Source organism: Heterocephalus glaber, unplaced genomic scaffold (assembly GCF_053883595.1).
Source record: "Heterocephalus glaber isolate CG9 unplaced genomic scaffold, H.glaber_assembly_v1.0 deba00001687, whole genome shotgun sequence".
NCBI classification, from domain to species: Eukaryota; Metazoa; Chordata; class Mammalia; order Rodentia; family Bathyergidae; genus Heterocephalus; species Heterocephalus glaber.
In genome coordinates, this window is record NW_028258412.1 from 2,179,639 (window position 1) to 2,203,899 (window position 24,261).

Genomic DNA, 24,261 nt, shown 5'->3' on the forward strand with positions numbered 1-24,261 from the left:
GTATCTGGATCAGGCCTGAAGCTACTGTGCATCTGAACTTCTCAGTTATGGAAACACATTTTTCCTCCTTCTTTTCCTGAACTTGTCTCACGTAAGTTTCTGTCACTTGCAGAAAGAGCTCTTAAAATGACCTAGTGAGCCAAACTGGGATTCAGAGTTTGGCTGATTACAAAAGAGGTGATGCTTAAAAGCTTCTCTTTGCACAGGAATTTTTAGGTGCTGTTCTGACTAAAAGAAAAGAGTGGGGACCCCAGCATTGCTGGAGAAACAAGGACTGCCACAGGAAGTGTCATGTACTCCTACAGAGGACTGAATGGAAGGATATCTATATATTCATTCTTAGGACATCCCAGGAGACACCGAGAGAAACCCAGGGAAACTAGAGAGGAAGCTTTAAACATTTAAGTGGCCCCCTTTGTGCCCTCAGACTGGTAAGATTCAGACATGCTCAGGTTACATAAGAACAGCATCACACTGAAAACTTGACTTGATGCTCTCTGCAAGGTAAAGAGCTTCCCATTTTTACAGGTAGGTAAGCATACACTATGGAAGTGGGTACTGGGTAAAGCAGCATTTATCAACGGCCCACAGACACAACTGGGCCAGTCCAATAGTCACTTGGACTTTCTATAACATGTAGATTCCTGGGCCTTATGGTTTGCTACCTCCCCCAGGTGACTCAAAGTTTGAGAATCTCCAGTTACATTAGAATTTCTCACACTTAAATATATATACATGATCTTGGGGTGGTATTAAGCACAGACTCTGCGTGTATGGATAAAGACTGGAGCTCCCATTAGAACAAATGCCTAGCAAGGACAAGGAGTGCCTTTTCCCTGGGTGTTCCAGTGGGAAACAGACCATTCTGAACTGGCTTAGTTCAAAGAGACAGAAGCTCTGTGGGCAAGGAAGGAGATGAACTTGAGATTCAACTTTGTATAATAAAAGTGTCATTTATTGAACATTACCATGTGCCAGGTATCTCATGCTGGCCACATTAAATCATTATTTGATCTGATCCTTACAGTCCTATGAAGTAAGTATTTTGTGGAAGAGCAAACTGAGACATAGGTGGTTGTCATTGTTTTTGCCTTCCAAGCACATGGTAGGAGTGTGCTTCCTTGTGGGTAGGGCCAAAGAGTTGGGAGTAGAAATAACCAACATTTCTTGTTGGCTAAGCCCCTCCAGAGGTACCATTCCCACTGACATTCTGACTGGTAACATTCAAGATAGTGGCTACTCCATCAGCCAGGCCCTTTGGTTTGGAGAAAGCAGACTCTCAGCTGACCTATGATAGACACATAGCATGTGTGACAGATAAAATTTGCGATAAAAAGCCAATGAGGTATCAAGACTTACCACGCCATACCCTTGTTTGTCCTGACTGACACACCTAACCAACCTCCAGCAGCCAAGACTGCACAAGGCCAAGATTTAACATAGCTCTGGATGATTCCATAGGCCTATGTTCACGACTCCAAATTCACTGCATGGCAAGTAATGGGCATCCATAAGGCCCCGGTCAACCCTTCAGTCTCTTTCAACCACAATGCAAGCCCCTCCTACCTTTCGTGGTTGCAGCCACTGTTTGAGCTACCATCAGCTGAGCCAGTCTGTGAACAGGATGAGCAGGAGGATTTTCGGGGGCTGGGTTGCCATAGGGATGGGAGGTTGCTCACAGAGACATCCATCAGATCCGGGGGGACTGTGGTATATGGAAGGGACAGAAGAAGAGCCCTGATTAAGTCTGTGTGGGTCACAGAAACCTTACCCAAAGCAGTTAGCTCCCCTCCAGGCTAGCAGAGGGACAAGGAAAGACCTCCAATGTGAAAGTAGAAAATAGAACCTTGATCACAGTCTGACTCCAGCCCTGAGCCCACCTGATCCAATGAAAGCCACCACCGTGATGCAAAAGCTCCAGCATATGGGCAGAGCTGTTGAAGGCCAAAGAGACAGGAAGAAACTAGAGCCAAGAAAATAGGCCCAATCCCAGAGCAGGCTGCCTCGCCATGTTGTCATTTAGTTGTGCTCACAGGATGCTGATGGGAAGGATGGGAGCCTACTAGGCACTTCTTGGGAGCTCCTGGTGGTGAGGAGAGGGAGCCTATCTCAATAGAGGAAAAGCACCCTAGGGCAGGAGACCCAGAGGAGTGTGGCTGGGGTGCTGTCCGCGGTTCTGAACCACAACGCTGCACCACTAAGTGGGTCCACACAGATTGGTAATCCCGAGTCTTGTGAGGGCTTGTTAAAAAGCAATGTGCCCATCCTGTAACCCTCACCTACTGAATTAAAATCTCTTGCAGACAGAGCTTTCAAATCTGTATTTTTACTTTTTTATTTTTATTTTTTGTGGTACTTGGGATTGAACTCAGGGTCTTTACACTGAGCTACATTCACAGATGGTTTGTTTTTTGGTACTGGGGATCGAACTCGGGTCCTTGCACTTGCGCAGCAGGCGGCAAAACCACTGAGCTAAATCCCCAGCCCCTGTTTTTGTTTTTTATTTTAAGACAAGGTCTCACTAAGTTGCCTACACTGGGCTTGAAATCCTCCTGCCTCAGCCTTTCAGAGTGCTAGGATTACAGGTGTCTACCATCACACTTGACAAATCTTTTTATAATAATGTGGATACAGCAGCTCCACTGGAGAGACCTTGTTTTTTTAACTGTTGGACACTGGTTATTCCTGACTAGCTGCTCCCAGGACAAAGCACTCAGTGTCTCTAATCTTTTCTTTCTTTGCTTAAGGAAAACCACAATATTGGCAGCTGCAGAATAAACATTCAGTGACATATGCATATGTACTGTATTATGATTTCTGTGGTCTGCTTCCTGGTTTCTTGGCAGTTCTAGATGGGGCAATATTCTCATTTTCTCTATGACAAAGCTCAGTAAACTTTTATATACTCAACTCTGCCGTCAGAGGACAATTTTAGCCAGATACACACATGAACAAGCATAGGGATGTTCCAACACAACTTTGTTCACTCAAATGCGAATTTTGTATTATTTTTATATGTCACAAAACATTCTTATAATTTTTTTATTCAGTCACTTAAGAACATAAAAACCATTCTCAGCAGATGGGGTATACAGACTGAAGTTGGATTAGGCCTGCAGGCCATGGTTTTCTAACCTCTACTCCAGGAAATGAGAGAGCACACACTTTCCCTGTAAGCGCTGGCCGCTCAAGTACAATTGGTGTGACTGTGACTCTTCGAGCTGTGAGGGAAGGAGTGTGGACATGGCTCCACTTGTCACAAAGCTCAGCAGCTGACAGGGCCAGTCCTACCCACTGACACAGATGAAGCTGCCTGAAGAACGCGGTTCTTGTTATACTCTTCCTCCCAAGCAGACTCACCAGCGAGCTGGCTAAGCAGGGCCAGTGAGACCTGCAAAATGTCCTAGGAAGACATGCCCAGTTCTCAGCCAGCCTCAGGGTAGCACTGATCAGCTCAGTGCACATGTGGTGAGCAAGCCTCCATCCCAACCCCTCACATTATGTGAGCCTCACCAGTGAAGCCCCTTCCCTACTGAACCCACAACACCCCCGACAGCCTTCTGCAGTGTGAAGGCTAGATAGCATCAAGGCATCCATTGCATCCTCCTCCCAACTACCCTGGGATCAACACTCATAAATGACAACACGGCAGAGGTGGCTGGCACCCAGCACCTGAAGGAGGGAGAGCTCAGACATTACTGAGGGGCTGTTCCTTCAGGCCCAGTGTGGGGAGGGCGGTATCCCATCTGGCTTGTGCCCATTGAATACTCCTGGCCACCACCAGCATAGACTGACCAGCAGGAACCATCATCCAGGCAGGGCCAATAGAGATGGAGTAAGTGCTGCCTGAGTGGTTGGAGGCAACTTGAGACACAAAATAGAAAGAAGTGGTCAAGTGGAAGGTCTGAGGCAGGGCAGGGAGACAGCTGGAAAAACCAATTCCTTGGGGTCGAACACTTCCCCTGCTCCACACAGCTCCCATGTGTACAGTGTTTGAGTAAAGAAAGAATGGGGATATATTTATAAAGTGCCTACTTCATGCTAAGTGCTGGACTAGGTAGAGATTTGCCTTATGGTCCTTGGTGACCCTGGAAAAGATGCATTTCTCTTCCCCCTTTACTGAAGCAGTTACTGAGGCTCAGAGTGGTGATACAGCTTCATCTCCCAAACCCTAGCCAGACAGTAACACAGCTGGTCTCATATGACAGAAGTCTTCCTTCTCTTTCCACCAACAGCAGTTATTACTTACTGAGGGCAGCACTATTATTAACCCTTTTTACAGATTGGCAAACTGAGGCATGGAATGTTTAAGCTAGTTAAATGGAGGAGCTGAAATTCTAAACCAGGGGATTTGACTCTGAGCTCTTACTCATGCCCCCTTTACTGTTTTCCCATTGGTTCCAAACTCTTCACATTGTTCGTTTTCAACTGGGGCCTTTTTGGTGAAGTGTAGAGACGTTTCTGGCTGTCACAACTTGGGTACTCGCTCAATGCTAATGGCGTGTCATAGCTGGAGGCTAGAGATGCTGCTCAACACTCAACATGGCACAGGACAAGCTCACACACGAAAAATTATTTGTCCCATGTCAGCCGTAGTGAGGTTGAGAAATCTGGCCTCAGCACAGCACTGTCCAAAAGGAACAGGACAGAGCCACATATGTAATTTGAAATTGTCCAGAAGCCACATTAAAAAGGTAAAAAAGAAACATGAAATAGATTCTGACAATATACTTTGTTTCACCCACTATATCAAAGTGTTACCTTTTTAACATATAATCAATATAGAATTACTAACAAGGTATTTTAGATTTTTTTTTTTGCATATACAGCGGACCCTCAAGTTATGACCAGCCTGACACATGAACAACTTGGGTTAATTAGGTTAACAGAAGATTCATCTGCCTCTTGCTATCTATACCATGTACCTAGGTAAACATCCAGATCTTAGTTACAACCAGCTTTCTTGAACCGACTGAGTTCTTAAGTCAAGGGTCCACTGTAAGGTCTTCAAAATCCTGTGTTTTATACTTACAGTGCATCTCAGGTCCACTGGCCACATAACACGGGCTCAGTGGGCACAGGTAGCTTGTGGCTGCCAAACAACAGAGACAAGCTCAGCAGCAAAGGAGCCTGAGATGACTGACAGACTGTGCATCTGCCCACATGCTTTAGAAAAGTGGTGGCAAACCTATGGCACACATGCCACAGTGGCCTGTTTGTATATTGAAAGCTCTCAAAGGTTCACCAGCACTGCTTTAGAACCTATCTTTGCCTCTCCAGGAAAGAAGGGCAGCACAGTACCAAGTGGTGCAGCAGGGCTGATAAGACACTGGAAGGCAGTTTAGAACCATCTATGACCACACCTCCCAGCCCACAGGATGAGATTCTTTTTCTACAAAGGGCCAGACGTTAAATATTTTTTGGCTTTGTGGGCCATATGATCTCTGTCACAATTACTGGACATTGATGCTGTGACCTGAAAGTAGCCACAGATTATACATAAAGCAATGGATGAAAAAAAAAGAAAGTAATGTATGTTTTAATAGAACTTTATTTACAAAAAGAAAAACAAACACAAAAATAGGCAGTGGATCAAATTTGGTCTACAGGGAGGGGGTTTTTGGTGACTTCTGATTTAGTTACTACTCCATAAATGATTTCATGCCTGTCACAGATGAAAACTGAAATATGATTGCTTTTGTTGAGCCATCTGTGGCCCAGACCGCTGAGAATATCAACCAAGGACAGTTACCATTTCTATGCAGGCTGAATCTGACCCTGAGATGAAGGCCCTCTCCCCTACCAGTCAAAACAATATCCGTGGAGTCATGGTTAGAAGCACAGAATCTGGAGCCAGACCACCTGTGTTCAAAGCTTAGGCATGCCAAGAATCAGCTCTGTGACTCTGGCTCAATTACTTAAACTTTCTGTGCTTGTTTTCATCTCTGCAAAATGGAGGATGATGATGACAGTCGTACTTGCCTTTGCCTGGGAGGACTGTGCTAGGGATTAGAGTACAGAGGTGGTCTAATACCCATGGCACCCAATACACAAAACCCATGACTGCTCACTGAGCATCTGCCAAACACTAAGCCCACATCAGGTACCCAGGAGCTTCATGAGTCATCATTCTAACCCCTCCAAATATGATCTTGAGTGGGGAGTGCTGTCATCTCCTTTCTCCAGAGCAGCAAATGATCCCTGAACAGAACGAGTCACGTGACCATACTGCAGTGGTGGTGCTGCACACAGTGATGTGTTCTTTTCTTTACACCAGCAGTTTTCAACGAGGGGAAATTCTGCCCTGTGGTAATCTCTAGAGGACCCTGGGGTGACTGTGCAGAAGACATACTTCAGACTTTGCTCACCTGAGGGGTGACAGGCTGAGGGCTGCCCAGGGAGACACTGATTCCCATCTACGCCAATATGCCCCACTCCTGAGGAGGGACCCTCATGGTCTGAGAGACCCTGAGGCAAAGAGACACGGAGGTAGGCAGCTCGCAGGTGAATGGCATGTCCAGAATGAGAAATGTCAAGCGCTGTGGGTGGCATCTGCTCCTCTGGCCATGTCAAGCCACAACAGGGCAACATGAACAGCATCTAAATAGGTCTAGTGCCCAGCTGGCTCTCAGTAGAAATTATTTATTGACTGAGAATCTGGGTGACAGGGGAGCTTCCTTCAAAGGCAGCTACAGGGACCTGGCCTTCTTCTGTGATTGGCTTGTAAGGCACATCAGTTTTGGTTGGGGTAAGAAGATTCTTATGAACAGGACAAGCCAGTGGAGCATTCTGAGATTTCACCCTCATTAATGGCATCTTCTAAGCACAGGGCTGGAAAAGCCTTGGTATGGGGTCTGAGTACCATACTGGTACCACACAGAGGCTGGCAGTGCTCCAGGCCCTGATATCAGGCAGGGAAGGGATGGGAGAATTCTCACACTGGGGTGATGCAAGACACAAAGCTTTGCTGCCAACTGGCCATGAAGGAACATCATGGGTGGAAACACAGGCTAACCCAAGAAACACAGACCTGGCCCCCAAGCCGGGGCCACACCCAGACCAAACTCAGCCACTGACAAGAGGGATATAATAACAACAACACTCCAGTGCTCTGTGTGCCAAATGCTCTACTTTCTTTAACCCCCATGGCAATCCTAATAGGTGCTAAGAGCACCCCCATTTTACAGATGAGGAAACAGAGGCGCCAAGTAACTTGTCCAAGTTCAGCCAGGATTCCAGAACCTATGTCACCTTCGCTACCCTATGTCACCTGCTGCCCAGCTGCATCTTTATTAGCCAAGTATAGAATGATTATTTGTTCTCAGTTTGGGGGAAACTGAGGCTGCCAAGAGACTTATCTCCAGATTCCAAATCTCCCTGCTAGTCCCAAGCACTGGGAATGGTTTCCAGGCTCAGTGAACAGGTGGGCCTGGGGCATGGGGACAGGGCACCTTACCAAACTCAGACTGCATGCCGGGATAGATGATCCGGAACACGTAATCTGTGGCCTCATCATCCTCCTTGTCTGAAGACGTAGACTCGGAAGAACCCTGGGGGCTTCGCTTTCGCAGTTTGGGAAACACTTTGCCCTAAAAAAGCTGGTTTCAATGCAAAGTCCCTAGGGAATACCTGTTCCCACAGCCTGCCCAGCCCAAGGGTCTCTGTGGCAGTGCGTGAGACCACAACTTAGGGTCCCGAGGCAAGGAGGACTTCTCCCCATGGCAGACCTCCCAAGCTTCTGACCACTCACCTTGCCCCGTTGGGACCAGAGCGGTGGGTCAAGCTGACCGTGGGGGAGCAGCCCATTCTCCAGGCATGAGAGGAACTGGAGGAGGTGACCTCCCTTAGGGAAGCGGAAGGGTGGCCTCTGGATGCCATCCTGGCTGACCAGCACCACTGTCCCACCGCTATCCACTGCCAAAGCAAGAGGCCAGAGAAGATCAGCAGGCAGTCACTATATGAGGCATGGTGAGAGGCCCCCACTCTGAAAACACATGTTCCAGGGTGCCACGCCACAAAGGGGTCCTCCTCTCAGGATCTGGGTCCTGAGACCTTTGCAACCTACCTACCAGCCACCACTGCCTAGGAGACTACAGGACAAGGTCAAGAATGTTACCCACCAAAGGAAAAAAGAGGCCCCCAAACACCCAGTGTTATTCAAAAATCCTCTGCAAATATGACTTATTTTTGTATGGAGGTCTTCAGACATAAGATTCCCCCTTCTCAGGGCCATCCTTGACAATGGTTAATGAAGTGAACACTAGCTATATGCCAGCATAGCATGTTGTAAGCACTGTCTTATTGTAATATTCACAATATCCCTAGAAGTTCTATTATTTTTTCTATTATTGCTTATTTTACAAATAATGAAACCACATCTCAGAGATTAAATACCTCCCCAAGAGAGAACAAGTATGAGGCAGAGCCTGAATCTGAAACCAGGACTGTCTCATTAAAAAGCATTAAAATTGCTGGGTTTCAAGCCTTGGTGAGGCACAGACCATTTGCTTTCTGTCTCTCTGCTTTTTCTGACTATATCTGGCTTTAAAGGAATGCTGAAATGACTAATCCCCGATCTGGAGAGCACTGACTGGAAACAAAGACCTGGGTTCAAGTCCAGGCTCTACAGCTCACAGGCTATGTTGACTCTGTGTCCAGCTGCTTCTTCATCTCTAGGGTGGGAATGATGTCACCCCACCCCCAGGTTGTTACAACGATTAATTAACCATGGTCTTCATTTTACTGAGGTAGTGATTTGTTTGAGGTTGCACAAGTGATACTGGTCACTCACTACACTCTCTCATGTTGCTAACAAATGTGCAGGGGTGGAGGCAGGAAGGGGATCTAAGAACAGCCAGCCAGGTCCCTGCTGTCCCCACAGTTCCTACCTTGCTGGTGGCAGTGCAGGTAGACAATCTCCTCCAGGCGGATGGTCATGGCATAGTCCCAGTAGACACTAGAATGGGAGGGAGAGTTTGACTTTCAGGAAACTCACCTGCCTTGTTGTGAGAGGAGTTCAGGAAGCCAGAAGAAAGACCTCCCCCAAGCACTCCTCTACCCAGCTTTGAGAACACTAGTGATTACTCCAAGGCCTAAATGTGAATCATAGGCTTGATATTTAATAGAACACAACCATCTTGTGGTTGTTTCTTTGAAAGAGTCCTTATTTTTTAGAGATACATATTTACAGATGTTCCTTCCAAGTAATATGTAGGGACTAGGGGACGTGTGGATGGCCATGAGGGCTGGGTGATGGATACCTGTGTCCTATCTGCAGGAGGGAGCCCTGGCCCAGCATTTCCTCCTAGTGTGACTCCAAAACTTTTGCTGCGTCTTATACATCATGAGTGTCAGAGAAGACACAGCCTTGGCGACCACATACTGGCTAACAACTCCCATTCTCCTTTAATTGAGTGATGTGAGAGTAGGCAGAGACTGGGGAGTGTCTTGCCATTTGCAGGCTTAATGGATCTCTGTAAAGATTTCTCTTTCTGATTAACCAGGGAAATACCTAACTTCCACACCCTAAGACTCTTCCAGTTGGTCTGTGGATGCTCCTGAGTCTTTCACTCACCCCTGAGGCCACAGCTGCAGGGAGGCTGAGCAAGGTAACCCTGTAATCACCAGGCAGAGTGGCCTGGGGGTAGGGAATAACCACCCTCCAAGGAAACTTCCTTGTGGTGAGCAGAGTAAAGGGACTTAGCGGACATACAATGAACACAGTGCCCTACCTCTTCTCATAGTCCAGGTCCCCCACAGAGCCGTTCATCAGCTGGTTGGGTGTCCACTTCAAGGTCATAACATCAGCTGTCTGGTGCAGGGACAGGTACCCTGGCACAGCCTCCATGTCGTCCCTCTGCAGACACAGGAGCACTCAGACCTGGCCATGGTGCTGGAGCCCCTAGTGAACACAGGTCCTGGCCCCTTTGTGTCAAGGATGCATAACTGGAACTAAGAAGTTGAGTTATTCAAGGTAATGGCCATGTGGAAGACCCCAAGTCTCCTTCCAGGTGGCTCTGCTAAGGAAAGCCATCTGCAAAGGCTTCCAGGATATGGTGTAGAGTACAGCTGAGAAAGCCACTCACCCCCACTCTGTCACACTTATGCCTCCCTCCTAAGGCCAAGGAGCCTTGTTTCACTGTTCCTTTAGAATTAGGAAGAGGGCTATGTCTCTCCTAATGTTACCCTTTTCAAAACAAGGCATTTATGTTGGCCAATCTTATGACCGAAGAAATGGCAAGTGAGTTCTCTGGTCTGTCCCGCAGACAGCACCCCAAAACCTCTTTCCCAAGCACCCTTGCCACACTCTGATGCAGCATTCAGGCCTCTGCCTTCCCAGAATGTGCCTAAAGGACTCCTCACATGCTCTGTTTTATCCCAAGCAACTGGATAGGGAGGGCAATGTCAACATCCCTCATATGTGAAGGAGGCAGTTTCTCCACCAAATTCACCCTAGCAACAGGAAGATAGACAGCCAACACTTACTGAGGATGAAGAGTATACTAAGCATGGCTCAGTCACCACACCCACTGTCACAAGTGAAGTACATGTGCTATACCCCTGCATGAGGAAGCAGAGTGTTTCATAAATCCTGTAACATATGTTCTATTATAATCAGTGATGTAGTTGCACTGTTTGATCTCACACAGACTTGGTCATAGCTCTTCACATTGTTGCCACGTCAACTGAGTTTTGTGTGTGGTTATTATTTCACATTCGGAGAACAGACGCTATTCTTGATGTCTTCCAAAGGATTACCCCATGACTCAGCTCTGAATTGAAAAGTTATTGTGACACAGGCTGGGCACAGAGCAGTGCAGTACTAATGTGACACTGGTGACACAGGCACATTATTCATCCCTGCAGGGGTGCCCACACTCCAGAGTTCCCTACAAAGCACCCACCTGCTGCTTGATGGGACTTCAGACCTGGTTGTCTCAGAGATGAGAGTGGACATTTTTACAATAAATGCTGCACTTCCTGCTCTTTTGGGTCAGGGGAAACCAACTTCAGAGTAAAGGGAGAGTCAGGGAATATTTTTGGCTGTATGAGCCATGCAGGCTCGGCCAGAACTACTCAACTGCACCATAGCCTGAAAATAGTTATACACAATACATAAACAAATGGTCACATCTATGTTTCAAAAGACAAGTGGAGGGCCACATCTGACCGGCTGCTATAATTTGTTGCTCTCCCCTCTTGATGCAACAGAAAACAGTATTATACGTGGAAAAATTAGAATCTCAAATGACTCTAAATCAAAAAGTGATACAGAAGATTGAATTCTGAAATATGGAGATACTTTAGGAATATCTTAAACTAAAGTGCTTCAAATTATATTTTCTCTTAAGAGAACAATGTGTGATGCAAAGACAAAAAAGCCTCCTTATGTCTAAATAAGTCTCAAAGAGCTGTTTCAAAAAGGGTAAGATGAGGCTGAGGCAAGAGGATCATTGTGAGTTCGAGGTCAGCCTGGGCTACATAGTGGAACCTGCCTCAGCAAACAAACAATCAAAAAGGGTAAGATGAAAATTTGCAAGTAGTGAAAAAATCCTGTATATAATCTAAATGGCATTTGTGATTCCTTGATGGTTATGTGGTCATTTTTTTTTTTTGGTACCGGGGATTGAACTCAGGACCTTGCGCTTGCAAGGCAGGCAGCGGAACCACTGAGCTAAATCCCCAGCCCCCTTGATGGTTATGTGAAAAGAAGGTGGATCTTAAATTCACGGCTTCTTAGCCTTGCAGAGGTAGGGTGGAGAGATGGACTAGAAAATAAATAAGACAATTGGATGAATGGATGACTGGGTATAAAGATAGATAGATGGATATAAACAGATGCATGAACCAATGATGGATGGATGCAATGAATAGGAGAACGGGTGTATGTGGAGAGTGAAAGAGAGCTGGCTGGCTGGTTGGGAGCCTAGAGATTGACTGGCTGGATGAATGGATGGATGGAGTTATTGGCAGATGGATGGTGAACAAATGGGTGGGTGGGTGGATGGATGGATGAATGGATGAGAAACCTGGGGCCAGAAGGAAACTCTTCCTCTATAAAATGCAGCCAAAACCCTCAGAGGCAGATTTGGGCCCACCATGAATTCTCACCGGCTGAACCAGAACATTGTTCTTGCCATAGAGCAGGGTGGCTCGAGAGTTCTGGTGCAGGGACTCCACATAGTCACGTGCAGAGAGGGATGGCCGGTCATCCATGCTGCCACTCGAATGTCTCTTCTGGATCTGGTGGTGTGACAGGAGACAGAGGGATGGCCCTGGAGTGACCTTCAGGGGTCCTACCCTGTTCCTTGTCCTCAGGTCCAGACCTTGCCCCAGGGCCCTCCCACTGCCTCACAACCTCCTTCTACTCACACAGAGGGCTGGCCGCTTGGTGGGTGAGTCCTGCCGCAGATGTGAGCTATGGATGCGGTGCCTCTGGACCAGCTCATCAGCCGAAGGGTCAGTCCAGAAGTGGTCTGCAGTCTTCATCTTGGTGTACTCCAGGGCACAGGGACCCACTGTGGAGCACATGAGGCTGGGGACCTGAAGCTCCCAAAAGTCCACCCTCCTATCTACTATGGGATGGACCACCCATTCCATTACCCCTCCCCTTAGCCAAGAAGTCCTACAGCCTGCAAAGAAAGAGATCAGAACAAGGTCCTTCAAGCAAGAGAGTGAACAGTTAAGTTTTGATGGGTAAAGCTGCAGAGGAGAGGGGCCCTCAGGAGGTGCCTGAGACCTGAGACCAGAGGTCCAGATGGAGCTCCGAGCACTGGACCACATACCCAACAAAGATGCAAGAATGGGGCCATCCACAGGGTCCATCAGGAGCGCTTCCTTCTCATAGTATTTACTAGTGAGAAAGCAAAGAACACACAGGTTTAGATGGAGACCACCAGAGGATCCGACTGAAAGACTAGGTTCAGTGCCTCCATATCACCCAGGAATGCTCAGAGGCTCAGCTGCACTGTCCATAAAATGGGCACAATGATAATGTATCTTGTAGGGGTGTGAGAAGGACTTCTGAGCTACACAACAGAAAGGCATTTAGCTTGATAGGTGGTGTGCACCTGTTAATATGGGATTGTGAGAGAACCTTTCTGAGAGTAACAGGAATAATAATCAGAAGGCTGCTGAGGCCTGGCAGATTCCATCTACTTCTGTTGGAGATGGCAAGTCACTTAGAGGTGCAGATGAAGTCAGGTCTGCTACTCCTGAGGCAATAAAATGCTGTTCAACTGCAATGTGTACTCAAAGGCTGTGCTAACAGGCTGTCCTGCCTCGTAACTAAGGCTGATAACACTGCCATGAGATGCTCAAAAGGGAACTCTGAAATCTGGCTTATGTGATGTCATCAATGCCATGATTCCATGTATGCGTTCTGGTGCAATGTTTCCTAATTCCTTGAAAATTTGTGTAACCTAGAAACTAAGAAGATTTCAAAGTTGGAAAGGATCCTGTTCTGATCCTCCAACAATCTCAAGTGCAGGAAAGTAAAGTGACTTGCTAGAGGTCACACAGCAGGCAGATGTGGTCTTAGGCTACACCCAGCTAGTTTAACTCTTACTATCATATAGCAGGGGGTGAAGGAGACAGGATCTAAAGCCAGTCAGACTGGGCAGAAGCCCAGCTCAACCACTCTCCACTTTGCTGTGTGCCCCAGGCAAGTTAATATCCTCTCTGAGACTCAGTGTCCTTAGCTATGCTATAAAATGAGAAGAATGACAGAATTCAACTACCTGGTTATTGGAAAGATTGAACAATGAGCTGCCTGTAGAGCACAGAGCCCATACCAGGTAGTCCTCACTAAATGGTGCCAATGTCATTGCAAGCTTACCCCAAAGGAATCTTCTAACAGTCAGAATACTGGATGAGCCAGAGCTGACTTGCCTTGAACTTGCTCAATATCAAGGTTCTACATTTAGAAGTCAAACCTGAAAAAAATACCTTGAGACACTTCCCACTTTGCTGCCACTTGAGTCCCACTCCAAAAATCAGGACAGTGATCAAAGGGCTTGGAAATTCTGCCCTAAAAATGGCAGGCAGGGTCGGGAAAAGATGTGACTATTAAAAGTAGCCTAAGGGAGTTTTGGAACAATTCTCTATCCTGATTGTGATACTGGCCAGACAAAATTATCTGTGAGTTAAAATCTTATTTAACTATATGCCCAACAAACAAATAAACAGAAAGTTCATATACAAAGTGGTGAACTGCAAATAAAGGCTGTTAATAGTACCATGCCAAGATCAGTATCTTGGTATTGACAACTGTACTATTATATAAGATGTAATCACTGGGGTTAGCTGATCAGTACTCTCTGTACTAATTTTGCAACTTAGAATGAGAATTTGAGAAATCTAAATTTCAAAATATAATGAAAAAAAAATAGCAGGCTGACATTGCTGCTCAAATAAATTCCTAATTATTTCTGACTGACTTATTCAGCAGGATGACTAAAGAAGCCCAGGACCATTCACAGCCGGAGACATAGATGCATTACAACTTACTACAAGGAAAAGAGGTTAAATGGAGATTCAGAGTTCAGGTTTCTTTCAACCTCACTCCCTTGTCTAGGCCTTTGTGCCTGCTGTTGCTTCCACCAGGAGCACCCTTTTCCCATCCCCCTCCCTGCCTGCATCATGCCTTTGGAATGCCACTCCTTCCAGGACACTTTCCCTGGCCACCTAAAGGGGATTAAACACCAACACAAGCCGGGTGAGGCGGTGCAGACCTGGAATCTTGCCACCCTGGGAGGCTGAGGTAGAAGGATCACAAGTTTAATCTTAGCGTAGGCAATTTAGTAGAGATCCTGCCTCAAATTAAATTAAAAAAAAAAAAAAAGAGCTGGAAACATAGCTCACTGGGAAGGCTCTGGGTCCAAACCCCAGTAGTGAAAAATAAAACCACAACACATCACCACCATACCCCCTTGGAACATTCAACACACATTATCATATGCATTTTCTTAGTAAAGGGGCAAAGAATTAAAAAATAATAGTAAAACCCACTTTCATGAACATGTGGTTAAAGAAGCACTTTCATATAATGAAAAACAGGAAAGTTCAGATTTCTTTTGTCTTTTTCTCCTTTTTTTCCCCTCAGGGCTGGGTACTGAATGCAGGAAATGAAACACTTTACCACTGACCTAAAATACCAGCTCCTTTAGATTTTTCTCTCTCTCTGGCTGGAAAGGCATATTGGCCATGAAGACTCTCACATTACAGTATAGATCACTCAGTAGCTCCACACTGCTCTTGAAATAATAGCCAAGCTTTTTAATATGACAGGCAGTACTACTGTATCCCCAACATCTAAGTTAGTCTAAGTTATCACTGAATTTTCTAAATACTACGTACTAAATTTCTTTCTCATTTCTTGGGAGTGGCACCAATCCCCATGCCATTTACCAAAGGGACAACAAGGAGCAAAAGGCTAAGTAGTTCTATTGCTTATCAAGTGGACTAATCCACAGGAGAAGGAAGAAACTCAAGATCCCTATAACCGACTCTAACTCTGAATCCTGTGTACTGTTAGTAACTATCTGAACCTTCCTAAGTTTCTGACCTAGCCTAGTTCAGGGTCAAACATCCGGGAGGTTTATATATAACCGCTTTCCAATCTAAGAGCCTGTCCAGAACAAGAAAGTGGCTCTGTGCGAGAGGGTGCAATTCTGAGAAATGCCAACAGGTGGAGGCACAGCACACCAGGTGTGCAGCTTCCCTTTCTCACCTGCTGTTTTCCACCAGGTAATGCACAATTTTGTCCAGGACCTTCTCAAACAAGGCTGTGCGGATCCACAGGTGCTTGATGGCAAGCGGGGACAGGTTAGGCAGCTTCGGAAGCTTCCGCATGTTCTCCTGGAGGCCCTGTATCTGGTTCCTCCTTCAAAAGCAATAAGGGAAGGGTAGACACTCACAAAGAAGGAAATCCACAGGACCAGATATGCAAATGGGACAATGTTCACTGTCTCAAGGAAATGAGGAAGTGGCAGCTAAACACCAAGAACTCACATTGTTCCTAGCAAATGGGCCAAGAGTTGGAAAGACAGTAATGCCCAGTGAGTATGAAGATATGGCTAAACACACCTCCATATACCACTGACAGGCAAGCTGGATCCTGACCAATTTCTCCTCTCCTTCCTTCCCCCCACCTCAGGGCCCTCCCTTCTCTTCTTCCTCTAAGTCTCTCCCCACTCCTTCTGTCTTCTCTCCCCATCTTTTCTTCTTCTCCTTCACTCTTTTTCTCTCTCTCTTTCTCCTGACCAGGAAGTCCTGGTTATACAGCCTTTAGTGACTCCCCACTACCACCCCTGGGAAATGAGGTCTTTAACATGATCAGCAGAGTGCTCCATGACCTTGTCCTCAGTCCCCTCTCAGTTCATGCTCCAGCCAGACAGAGCTACCTATAGATTCCTGCAGCTGCCAGATTTTCCATGGGCTGCCATTTCTTCCCAGTTTCCCCCTTGCCCCATTCCTGGGATGATTCTCTCACTCTTTTGGTCTCAGCAAGACCATCTCCTCTTATACACAGCCCTCTGAGACCAGCCAAAGCTGCTGTGCTCCTTCAGCCTGCTCATTTTTCTGTCTTTCCCTTTATTCTGTGATCTTGAGCATATGCAAAAGCAATTCAAGTCTTTTAAAGTTAAAATACTAAGAATCTATCCAGTAGCAAGTATGAGCACCTTCACATCTATTTCTCCAGCACAGTGCCTGGCACACAAGATGCACATCAAATACATCCATAAATGGTGACTGCACAGATGAATGCGTGGTTTTCCCTTACCTCTGGCAGGGATGCCTCTTACCCTTCCATTGGGAAGTCACTCACACTGTGGAAGGCCCTAGAGACCCAGGCTTTTCAGAAGTTACCTGGGAACATCTGGGAGCTGAGCAGATGGGCTAGAAGGCACCCAAAGACTGCCTGACTGGGAAGTCATTCCAAAGGGAGCTGGCAGAGCCAAATCCTGAGCTCTGCCCACAGTTCTTTCTGGCCAGCATCGCTTGGCAGGCAAGAAAGGCAAAGGGCAAGAAAGAAAAGCGAGGAGGGGTTTCTCACTTCATGGAATGATCATGGAAGAGATGTCAAACTTAGGGCATGCTATGGTTTAGATCTGGAATGTCCTCCAAAGGACCATGGGTTAAAGCTTGGTCCCCAGCTTGGTGCTGTTGGGAGGCGATGGAACCTTTAAGAAGGGGGCCTATGGGGATTTAGCTCAGTGGTTCCACCGCCTGCCTTGCAAGTGCAAGGTCTCAAGTTCAATCCCTGGTACCAAAAAAAGAAGGGTGCCTAGGAGGAGGCATCAGGTTATTGAGCATATGCCCTCAAAGGGGACTGTAGGACTAGCCTCTTCCTCCTTTTTTTCTGCATCTGGCTAGTTAACCACAGCACTTGGCTCTGCATTCAGGCTGCTTAACAGTTTACTCTGCCATGTACTTTCCACCATGATGTGCTGCTTCATCACAAGCCCAAAAGCAATGGGGCCAATCAGCCATGGACTGGAACCTCCAAAACTGAGTCAAAATAAAGTTTTCCTCTATATAATTTGGTTATCTCAGGAATTTTCTTACATTAATGGTTTGTTTTTTTGAGACAGGCTCTCATTATACAGTTCAGGCTGGCCTTGAACTCACTCTGTAGACCAGGCTGGCCTTGAAGTCATGGCAATGTTCATGTCACAACTTCCCAAGTGCTGGGATTACAGGCATGAGCTACCACTTGTTACAGTACCTGGCACAGTGCGTGGCACACATTGTTACAGTAATGGCAAACTGGGAAACACACAGCATATTTGTCTCCTCCCTTGCCATGCCTATGACAGACATGGCCAATTGATCCATACATTTTTCCCACAGCTTTAGAAGCTTTCCACAACACTGTCCCCTGGGAGCCACTGCACCAGAAGGAGCTGAGCCCTATCTGCCATCCTTGGCCAGGCTCCTTGTTGGGAACTTGGCTATCCATTTGAGACTTCAGGGGGCAGGTATAACATGTACCACATTCAGTCCTGAGCCTCTCCCAACACATACAAGCAGCCACCAAGACAAGTGAGTGAAGCCACCTTCCCCTTCAATGGCTGCTTCAATGTGAGTTTTAACCAGGAACCCTAGCATCTGGTTCATGCAGAGACCACGTGGGTTCTGTTAAATGTCAGTCATTTTACATTTTGAACAGGGTTTGGCTCCCACTCAGCACTTACTCACTCAACAACCATGTCATGGGCATGGACCAGATGCTATACACTGCCCCACATGCTTGGTACACAATCGGAAATGGCACAGGTGAGCTGCCTGTTCTCACGGAGTTTAGGGAGACAGATTATAATCAAGTCAGCAGTAAACGAATGCACAAATGGTTACCTACAGGTTGCAACAAGTGGGAAGAAAACAAATGGTGATATGAGAGAGAAGATGGCACGTGGGTCAGAATTTACAGAGCTAGGGGATATGTAGATGAGCCAAGGAACCAGTCCTGGAAGAACAGGCGATGAGACCAGTGCAGGGCTGAAGGTTATCTTGATTGTCAGTTTGACTGGACTAAGAGATGTCTGGAGAGGTGACTGGATCATGAGGACACTAACCTGACCCATGGGTGACTTCATGGCTGAATGTGCTATTAGGAGGCAGGGACTAGTTGGAGGAAGTAGGTCACTGGGGGCATGCCCTTGAAGGGTGTATCTTCGTTCAGGCTTGTCCTTGATCTGTTTCCTGGCTGCCATGACACAAGGAGCTCTCCTCTGCCATGTCCTTCCACTGATGTTTCTAATTTGGAACTAGGTGACCACGGACTGAAACCTCTGAAACTATGAACCCAGATCAGTCTTTTCTCATTTAAGTAGTTTATGCCAGGTATTTTGTACCAGCAATGGAAAGCTGACTAATACAAGGGTACAGCATGTGCAAAGGCCTTGAGGTGGAAAAGAGTCTGGCAGGTTTGAGAATCAGAAAAGAAAATGAAGATAGTCCAAGAGGCGTGATCCCTTGCAGGGCCTGAGGTAGGTTGTAAACCATCCCCTGGGGGACTGTCCCAGGTTGTGCCCAATACTTCACACTCACGCGTTTTCAATCAGCTGTTCCAGGTCCTGCACCTTGTGGCTCAGCTCCTCAGCTGGTGGGAAGCTTTTCCCCACCTTCATGAAAAGAGCTGCGATCTTGTTGCTGCGCAGAAAGCCAGCTGCCCGCCGACGCAGCCCATGCAGGATACAGGCTTCCACTGCCGCTGCGGGAACATGGGAGTCAGCAGGCCCTGTCCTGTCCACACTCCTCAGCATCTGTATGGCTCACAGGTTTGATCAGAGGTGCCCTGGCCAGCCAGGACTCCCAGAATCACGAAGTTCAGGTCAGCATTACAGTGAAAAACATGCCTCTCCTCCATCTGCCACACTCTTCAAAGGAGGCAAGAAAGCACAGTGGTTAGTCTACAGCTGTGGCCCAAGTCTAGACCATCTCTATTCAGATCCTTGGCCAGCTACTAACCAGCTGTGTGACTGCGGGCAATGACTGCCCTCTCTGGGCTTCAGCATTTGCATCTGTGAAAGGGGGATGGTATAAACATTAACCTCAAAAGGTTGCTGGTAGGACAGGTGAAAATGCATAAGAAGTACTAGGCAGAGCCTGGCACATAGTGGTTGCTTCATGAATGTCTCTATTGTTTCGGTCAGAGGGAGAGGAGACTGGACCGCCTGACTGCTGAGGTTCATCAGGTTAAGGAATTGCATCACCATCATCATCATCATCATCATCATCATCATCATCAATACTGTGCTTACAGCACAACTAAAATTTATGGGTCTCATTTAATCTCTGTCATGCCCAGCAAGAAAGAAAATATCCCCACTTCTGAGATGTGGACACAACTGCTCCAGGCCACCTAGCAAATAAGTGATGGAGCCAGGAGTCAATGCGGTCTGAGTTCAAGGTGTGCCATGTGTAATACTTGTGTTTCCACAAAGAGCCTGGGAAGGAGGATTTCATAGTCATCTCATTTCTGTTTTCCTTTGGAAACCCTTCCCAGGACATGATTATCTGGGTTTAGGCCTGGGTTCTCCCATTAATTTGCTGAGCTACCTCAGGTGAGTCACTTTCCCTCTCTAGGCTTAAATGAGCCCCTCTGGGAAACTGGCCCTGTTCAAACTGTTCTGAGGCTCCCATCCTAGTCCTGGTGCTTCTGGGGGCCCTCTATCTTCTTACCTTCTGTCTCACGGTGGTATGCAATAGGTGCATAATTCATGTTTTTTGAAAAGTGAGAATAAGCTATTCCTTATTTGGCACCTGCTTTGTATCAGGTAAGTTATGATTTGCATCACCTAATTCTTGCTACAAAACCCATGATGTAAGAGCTCTAGTTATCACCATTCACAGAACAAATGAGCCATTCCCAAAGTAAGAGCTTGGTCTAGGTTACGTGTTAACTGCGAGGTGTTTTTGGTTAATCGTCTTTGTTTCAATAAGCCATTACTTGGTTTTGAGTGAATGTCTAAAAATTGATTAATTTGCCCATACATTTAAAATATTGTGGGTGAGTTTCTCTTCAAGATCTTTTCATTTTTCTTGGTGGTGGTGGTATTGGGGAATGAACCCAGGGCCTTCACACTGAGCTACATTCCCCAGACCATTTTTCAGTTTTCTTCATTTTTTTTTTTTTCTGGTACCAGGGATTGAACTCAGGACCTTGCATATTCGAGGCAGGAGCAGCTCCACTGAGCTAAATCCTAGTTTTCTTCATTTTGAGACAGGGTCTAAGTTGATTAAGCTGGGTTCCAACTTGCAATCCTCCTGCCTTGGCTCCCAGTAGCTGGAATTATGAGTGTGTGTGGTTTTAATTTATATATACAGTACTTTTTATTTTTTTAATCTTCTCTTCAGGCTTCATATACATTGTCCGATTCTTCAGGACAATGACCCTAAGGGACAATGGATAAAAGAAACATCAGTGGGATTCTTTAGGTCTCTTTAGTGCCGTCCAATTTCTTCTACCCAAAAGCTTAGATCAGAGTTAGGGAACTATTATAAATCTTTTTATCACTTTTTATCCTTTTAAGATTTTAATTAGTAAGCATGTTGCCAAGTTCTGATATGAACATGATTTTATTTGCAAATAACATGTCCAGGAGAAAATAAAAAGCCATATATATATAATATATATAATATATATAATATATATATATATATATAATATATATATTATATATAAAAACATATTTGTAAAAATATGTATCATACATATATACTTATGCAAAATATATATTACATATATCTATATGTGTGTATATATACATACATGTGTGTATGTAAAAAAAATAATCCACCTAAAAATTAAGATTCTGCCCAAGGTCAACAGTAAGTGGTAGAGGTGGGGATTTGAACCCAAGTCTACCTGGCTAAAAGGGGTTGAAGTGAGTGTGTGCACAGTGGGCTCAGCATGTGGGCCCCAGGTGGTGGCACCCCAGCCATCTGGATGGAAGCTGGTGGCTGGCCAGGTATCCTTGCTCAGGCCTCTCCATAAGTCCAAGGTCACAGAAGGGGAATTAGAGCGTGTTCTTCACCATCAGACACTCCAGTTATTAAGAAAAAGTGTTTCAGAGAGCAGGAAAGAACATTCCCACGTATAGATACACACAGATTCTGAGCTCAATGCTGACTTCAGGCACACACAATACGTTTCTCTAGCTGCTGTCAAAATACAGTGGGACCTGGCAGAGTGGGTATTTCTGGATCTTACGACAGAGCTGTGCAAAGAGAGCAGTGAGTCATGCTCTGAGCTCCCACTGCCTCCTGTGCTAGGCCAGCTATTGGGGTCCCTCAGGATGTGTCAGGGTTCTCTCTCCCTCTTCTCATTAAATATCTCTGTGGCTCTCTCCCTTTAGCGCTCATCACAGGCCAAGCAAGAAAGACACAGAGGTTATTTCCAAGAGGCAAGACCACCCAGTGCTCAGGGTATGGGTAGCACAAACTGAGCCCATGAGGAGGGGAAGGTGATCCCCCATGATGACCTCTCCATGGGGGTCCAAAGTCTTGTACTTCAAAATTCCCCAATAGAGTCTCTTTGGGATCCAAAAATAACTTCAAAGTCACAAAGCAAAAACAGTACATGAGAACCCTGGCTGAGAGATGCACCTTCCCTGAGGCAGCTCCAGAGAAGGAACCACTTTCCCAGGCCTGGGAGGGTTATAGACTCACCACAGAAGGAGATGATGTGGCTACTGTCTTCGTGGACAAACTTGCGTGTGACAGCCTCCTCCATGATCTGCTTTACCTAGAAGGCAGAGGCAGGGGAGAGGAGAACCAATGTGGCCAGGGGTGCACACCTACTGTGCTGTTCCACAGAGCCTTTTCAGGCTGTTTAGGGTGCTTTGGTAACTGATTTCCTTCCACACTTCATCACCCTGTCATCGGCAGGTCTGAGGCTTATCTAGTTACATGGTTCCCACTTCCCTCTTAATTTGTTCAGGCTCTTTGCATACAGTGGCTACATATGGTACATGTATGGCTGCTACTTTTCAAATGCCACTCAAAATATCCTTCCCTGACCACAGCAACTGAGGCAGCCCCATCTTGTCCCTATCCCGGTCCCTTCAGAGTACTCCCCACCATTGTTGTTCCATCTTACACTGCCTTATTCCTGAATCCTCCTAGAATATAAATCCTGAGGGCAGAAACCCACCTGCCTTGTTTACTGCTTGTATTCACAGACCCCCCAACTGTGTCTGGAAAATATTGTGTGTTGTTCAAAAGTTTCTCAATGAGTGAGTCAGTAAAGGAATCAGGACAGCGCTGTATAGAAAATCAGCCATCGGGTCAGGGATTTAGCTCAGTGGTTCCGTCGCTTGGCTTGCAAGAGCAAGGACCCGAGTTCGATCCCTGGTACCAAAAAAAAAAAAAAGAAAAAAGAAAATCAGCCATGGAACTGGGCTCACCTGGGTTCAAATCCTTGCTGGGGCACCTGCCAAATAGACTTAGAAACTTGTTTTGGGAAACGGAAGCTCAGCAAGGTGAAGCAACTTGTCCAGTGAGGCAGAGCTGGCCCAGAGAGGAGACAATTCCAGCTTGGATCTGCCACCAGGTTGTTTTTGTTTTTTCACTACTCACTCAACAGTACTTCCTGAGTGCCTCCAACTGTGCCAAGCCTGGGGGACACAGTGTGAAAGGGTACCCAACCCTCTGTTCATGGAGGAGACCCTCTGCTAGCCTGGATACCCTTCTGTCTCACTGGATTTTAGATCCTGTCTGCCCAGAGTCATGGTGGAACTCAAGCAAAGCCCTTTTCTCTAGTCCTTAGTAACCCTGAGACTGAGGAGGATGAAAGAGATGATTCAAAGGTCAATCTCAGCTCTGCATCATGGGGCTCTGATGAGGGGGTGAAGGGAGCAAGGTCCTGACTCACCCCATCCAGTGGGTGACTTGCCTGCTTTCCTGCGGCCCATCCAGACTCAATACATCCAGGCCACTGTCTAAGTGTAATCCCAGCTTTCACTGCCCCTCTCTCCCTTCCTTCCAGTTGCCTCTTAGAGCTTAGAGAATCCCTGGCCACATTTTCTGGAAAATGGTGCACTCTCACTCAGCTGGGTCTCAGCCCTATACCATCCATGTCAGCACCAGGCCAGTGAACAGCTCCAGACCCCCCCCCCCCCCCCAGTTCAACAAGCTCAATCTGAGCTCTGCCAGCAGCACTTGGAAATCTGAAACCTATCTAGTGAAGACCAAGGAATTGGCTCCATTTTACAAATGTGGAAACTGAGGCTCAGGAAGGTGAGATGGTGAGCCAAAATAAACCTCCTCCTCTTTATTTTGATTTCCTTGGGTCTTTTTTTATAGTCATAGAAACTAACATTTGAAATGAGATCACTGATAAGGGATTAATTTCTAAAATATATGACTAAATTCTATAACTCAAAAATAGCCAGAGAATTTGAACAGGCATTTGCCTGAAGATACACAAATGAAAAAGGAGCACATGAAAAAGATGTCCCACTCATTATTAGGAAAATGAAAATCAAAACCACAAGGAGATCTACATCAAACCTAGTAGGATGTCTACTATCAAGAAACAAAAATTAAGCTTAGCAGGGACATGGAGAAATAGGAACCCTTGTACATGGCTGGTAGAAATACAAAATGATGTAGTTGTAACAATAAAAAATATGGTGGTTCCTCAAAAAATTAAAACACAGAATTATTATATAATTCAGCAATTCTACCTCTGGATACATATCCCAAAAAACTGAAAGCAAGGTTTTAAAATGATAGTTATATACTTGCATTTTA

The 24,261-nt window shown here is 46.2% G+C and overlaps 1 protein-coding gene across 10 annotated transcripts in view; it reads right to left on the reverse strand.

Moving 5' to 3' along the window:
- The window catches only part of Sgsm1 (small G protein signaling modulator 1), a 92,695-nt gene that overhangs the window by 38,803 nt on the left and 29,631 nt on the right, over positions 1 to 24,261 (reverse strand). For 4 of the 10 annotated variants that reach the window (XM_087198026.1, XM_013071977.3, XM_004843339.4 and 1 more), the window contains 11 exons: positions 22,177 to 22,252; positions 19,054 to 19,216; positions 15,731 to 15,883; positions 12,786 to 12,853; positions 12,373 to 12,518; positions 12,112 to 12,243; positions 9,732 to 9,856; positions 8,889 to 8,956; positions 7,751 to 7,914; positions 7,457 to 7,589; positions 1,567 to 1,705 (listed from right to left, as the gene is read on the reverse strand). In XM_087198026.1, coding sequence (XP_087054152.1) covers positions 1,567 to 1,705; positions 7,457 to 7,589; positions 7,751 to 7,914; positions 8,889 to 8,956; positions 9,732 to 9,856; positions 12,112 to 12,243; positions 12,373 to 12,518; positions 12,786 to 12,853; positions 15,731 to 15,883; positions 19,054 to 19,216; positions 22,177 to 22,252 — 1,367 coding nt within the window. Of the gene's footprint in view, positions 1 to 1,566; positions 1,706 to 3,699; positions 3,865 to 7,456; positions 7,590 to 7,750; positions 7,915 to 8,888; positions 8,957 to 9,731; positions 9,857 to 12,111; positions 12,244 to 12,372; positions 12,519 to 12,785; positions 12,854 to 15,730; positions 15,884 to 19,053; positions 20,901 to 22,176; positions 22,253 to 22,660; positions 22,858 to 24,261 lie in introns of all 10 variants that reach the window. The other 6 variants (XM_004843337.3, XM_087198029.1, XM_087198028.1 and 3 more) reach the window with 6 other exon arrangements.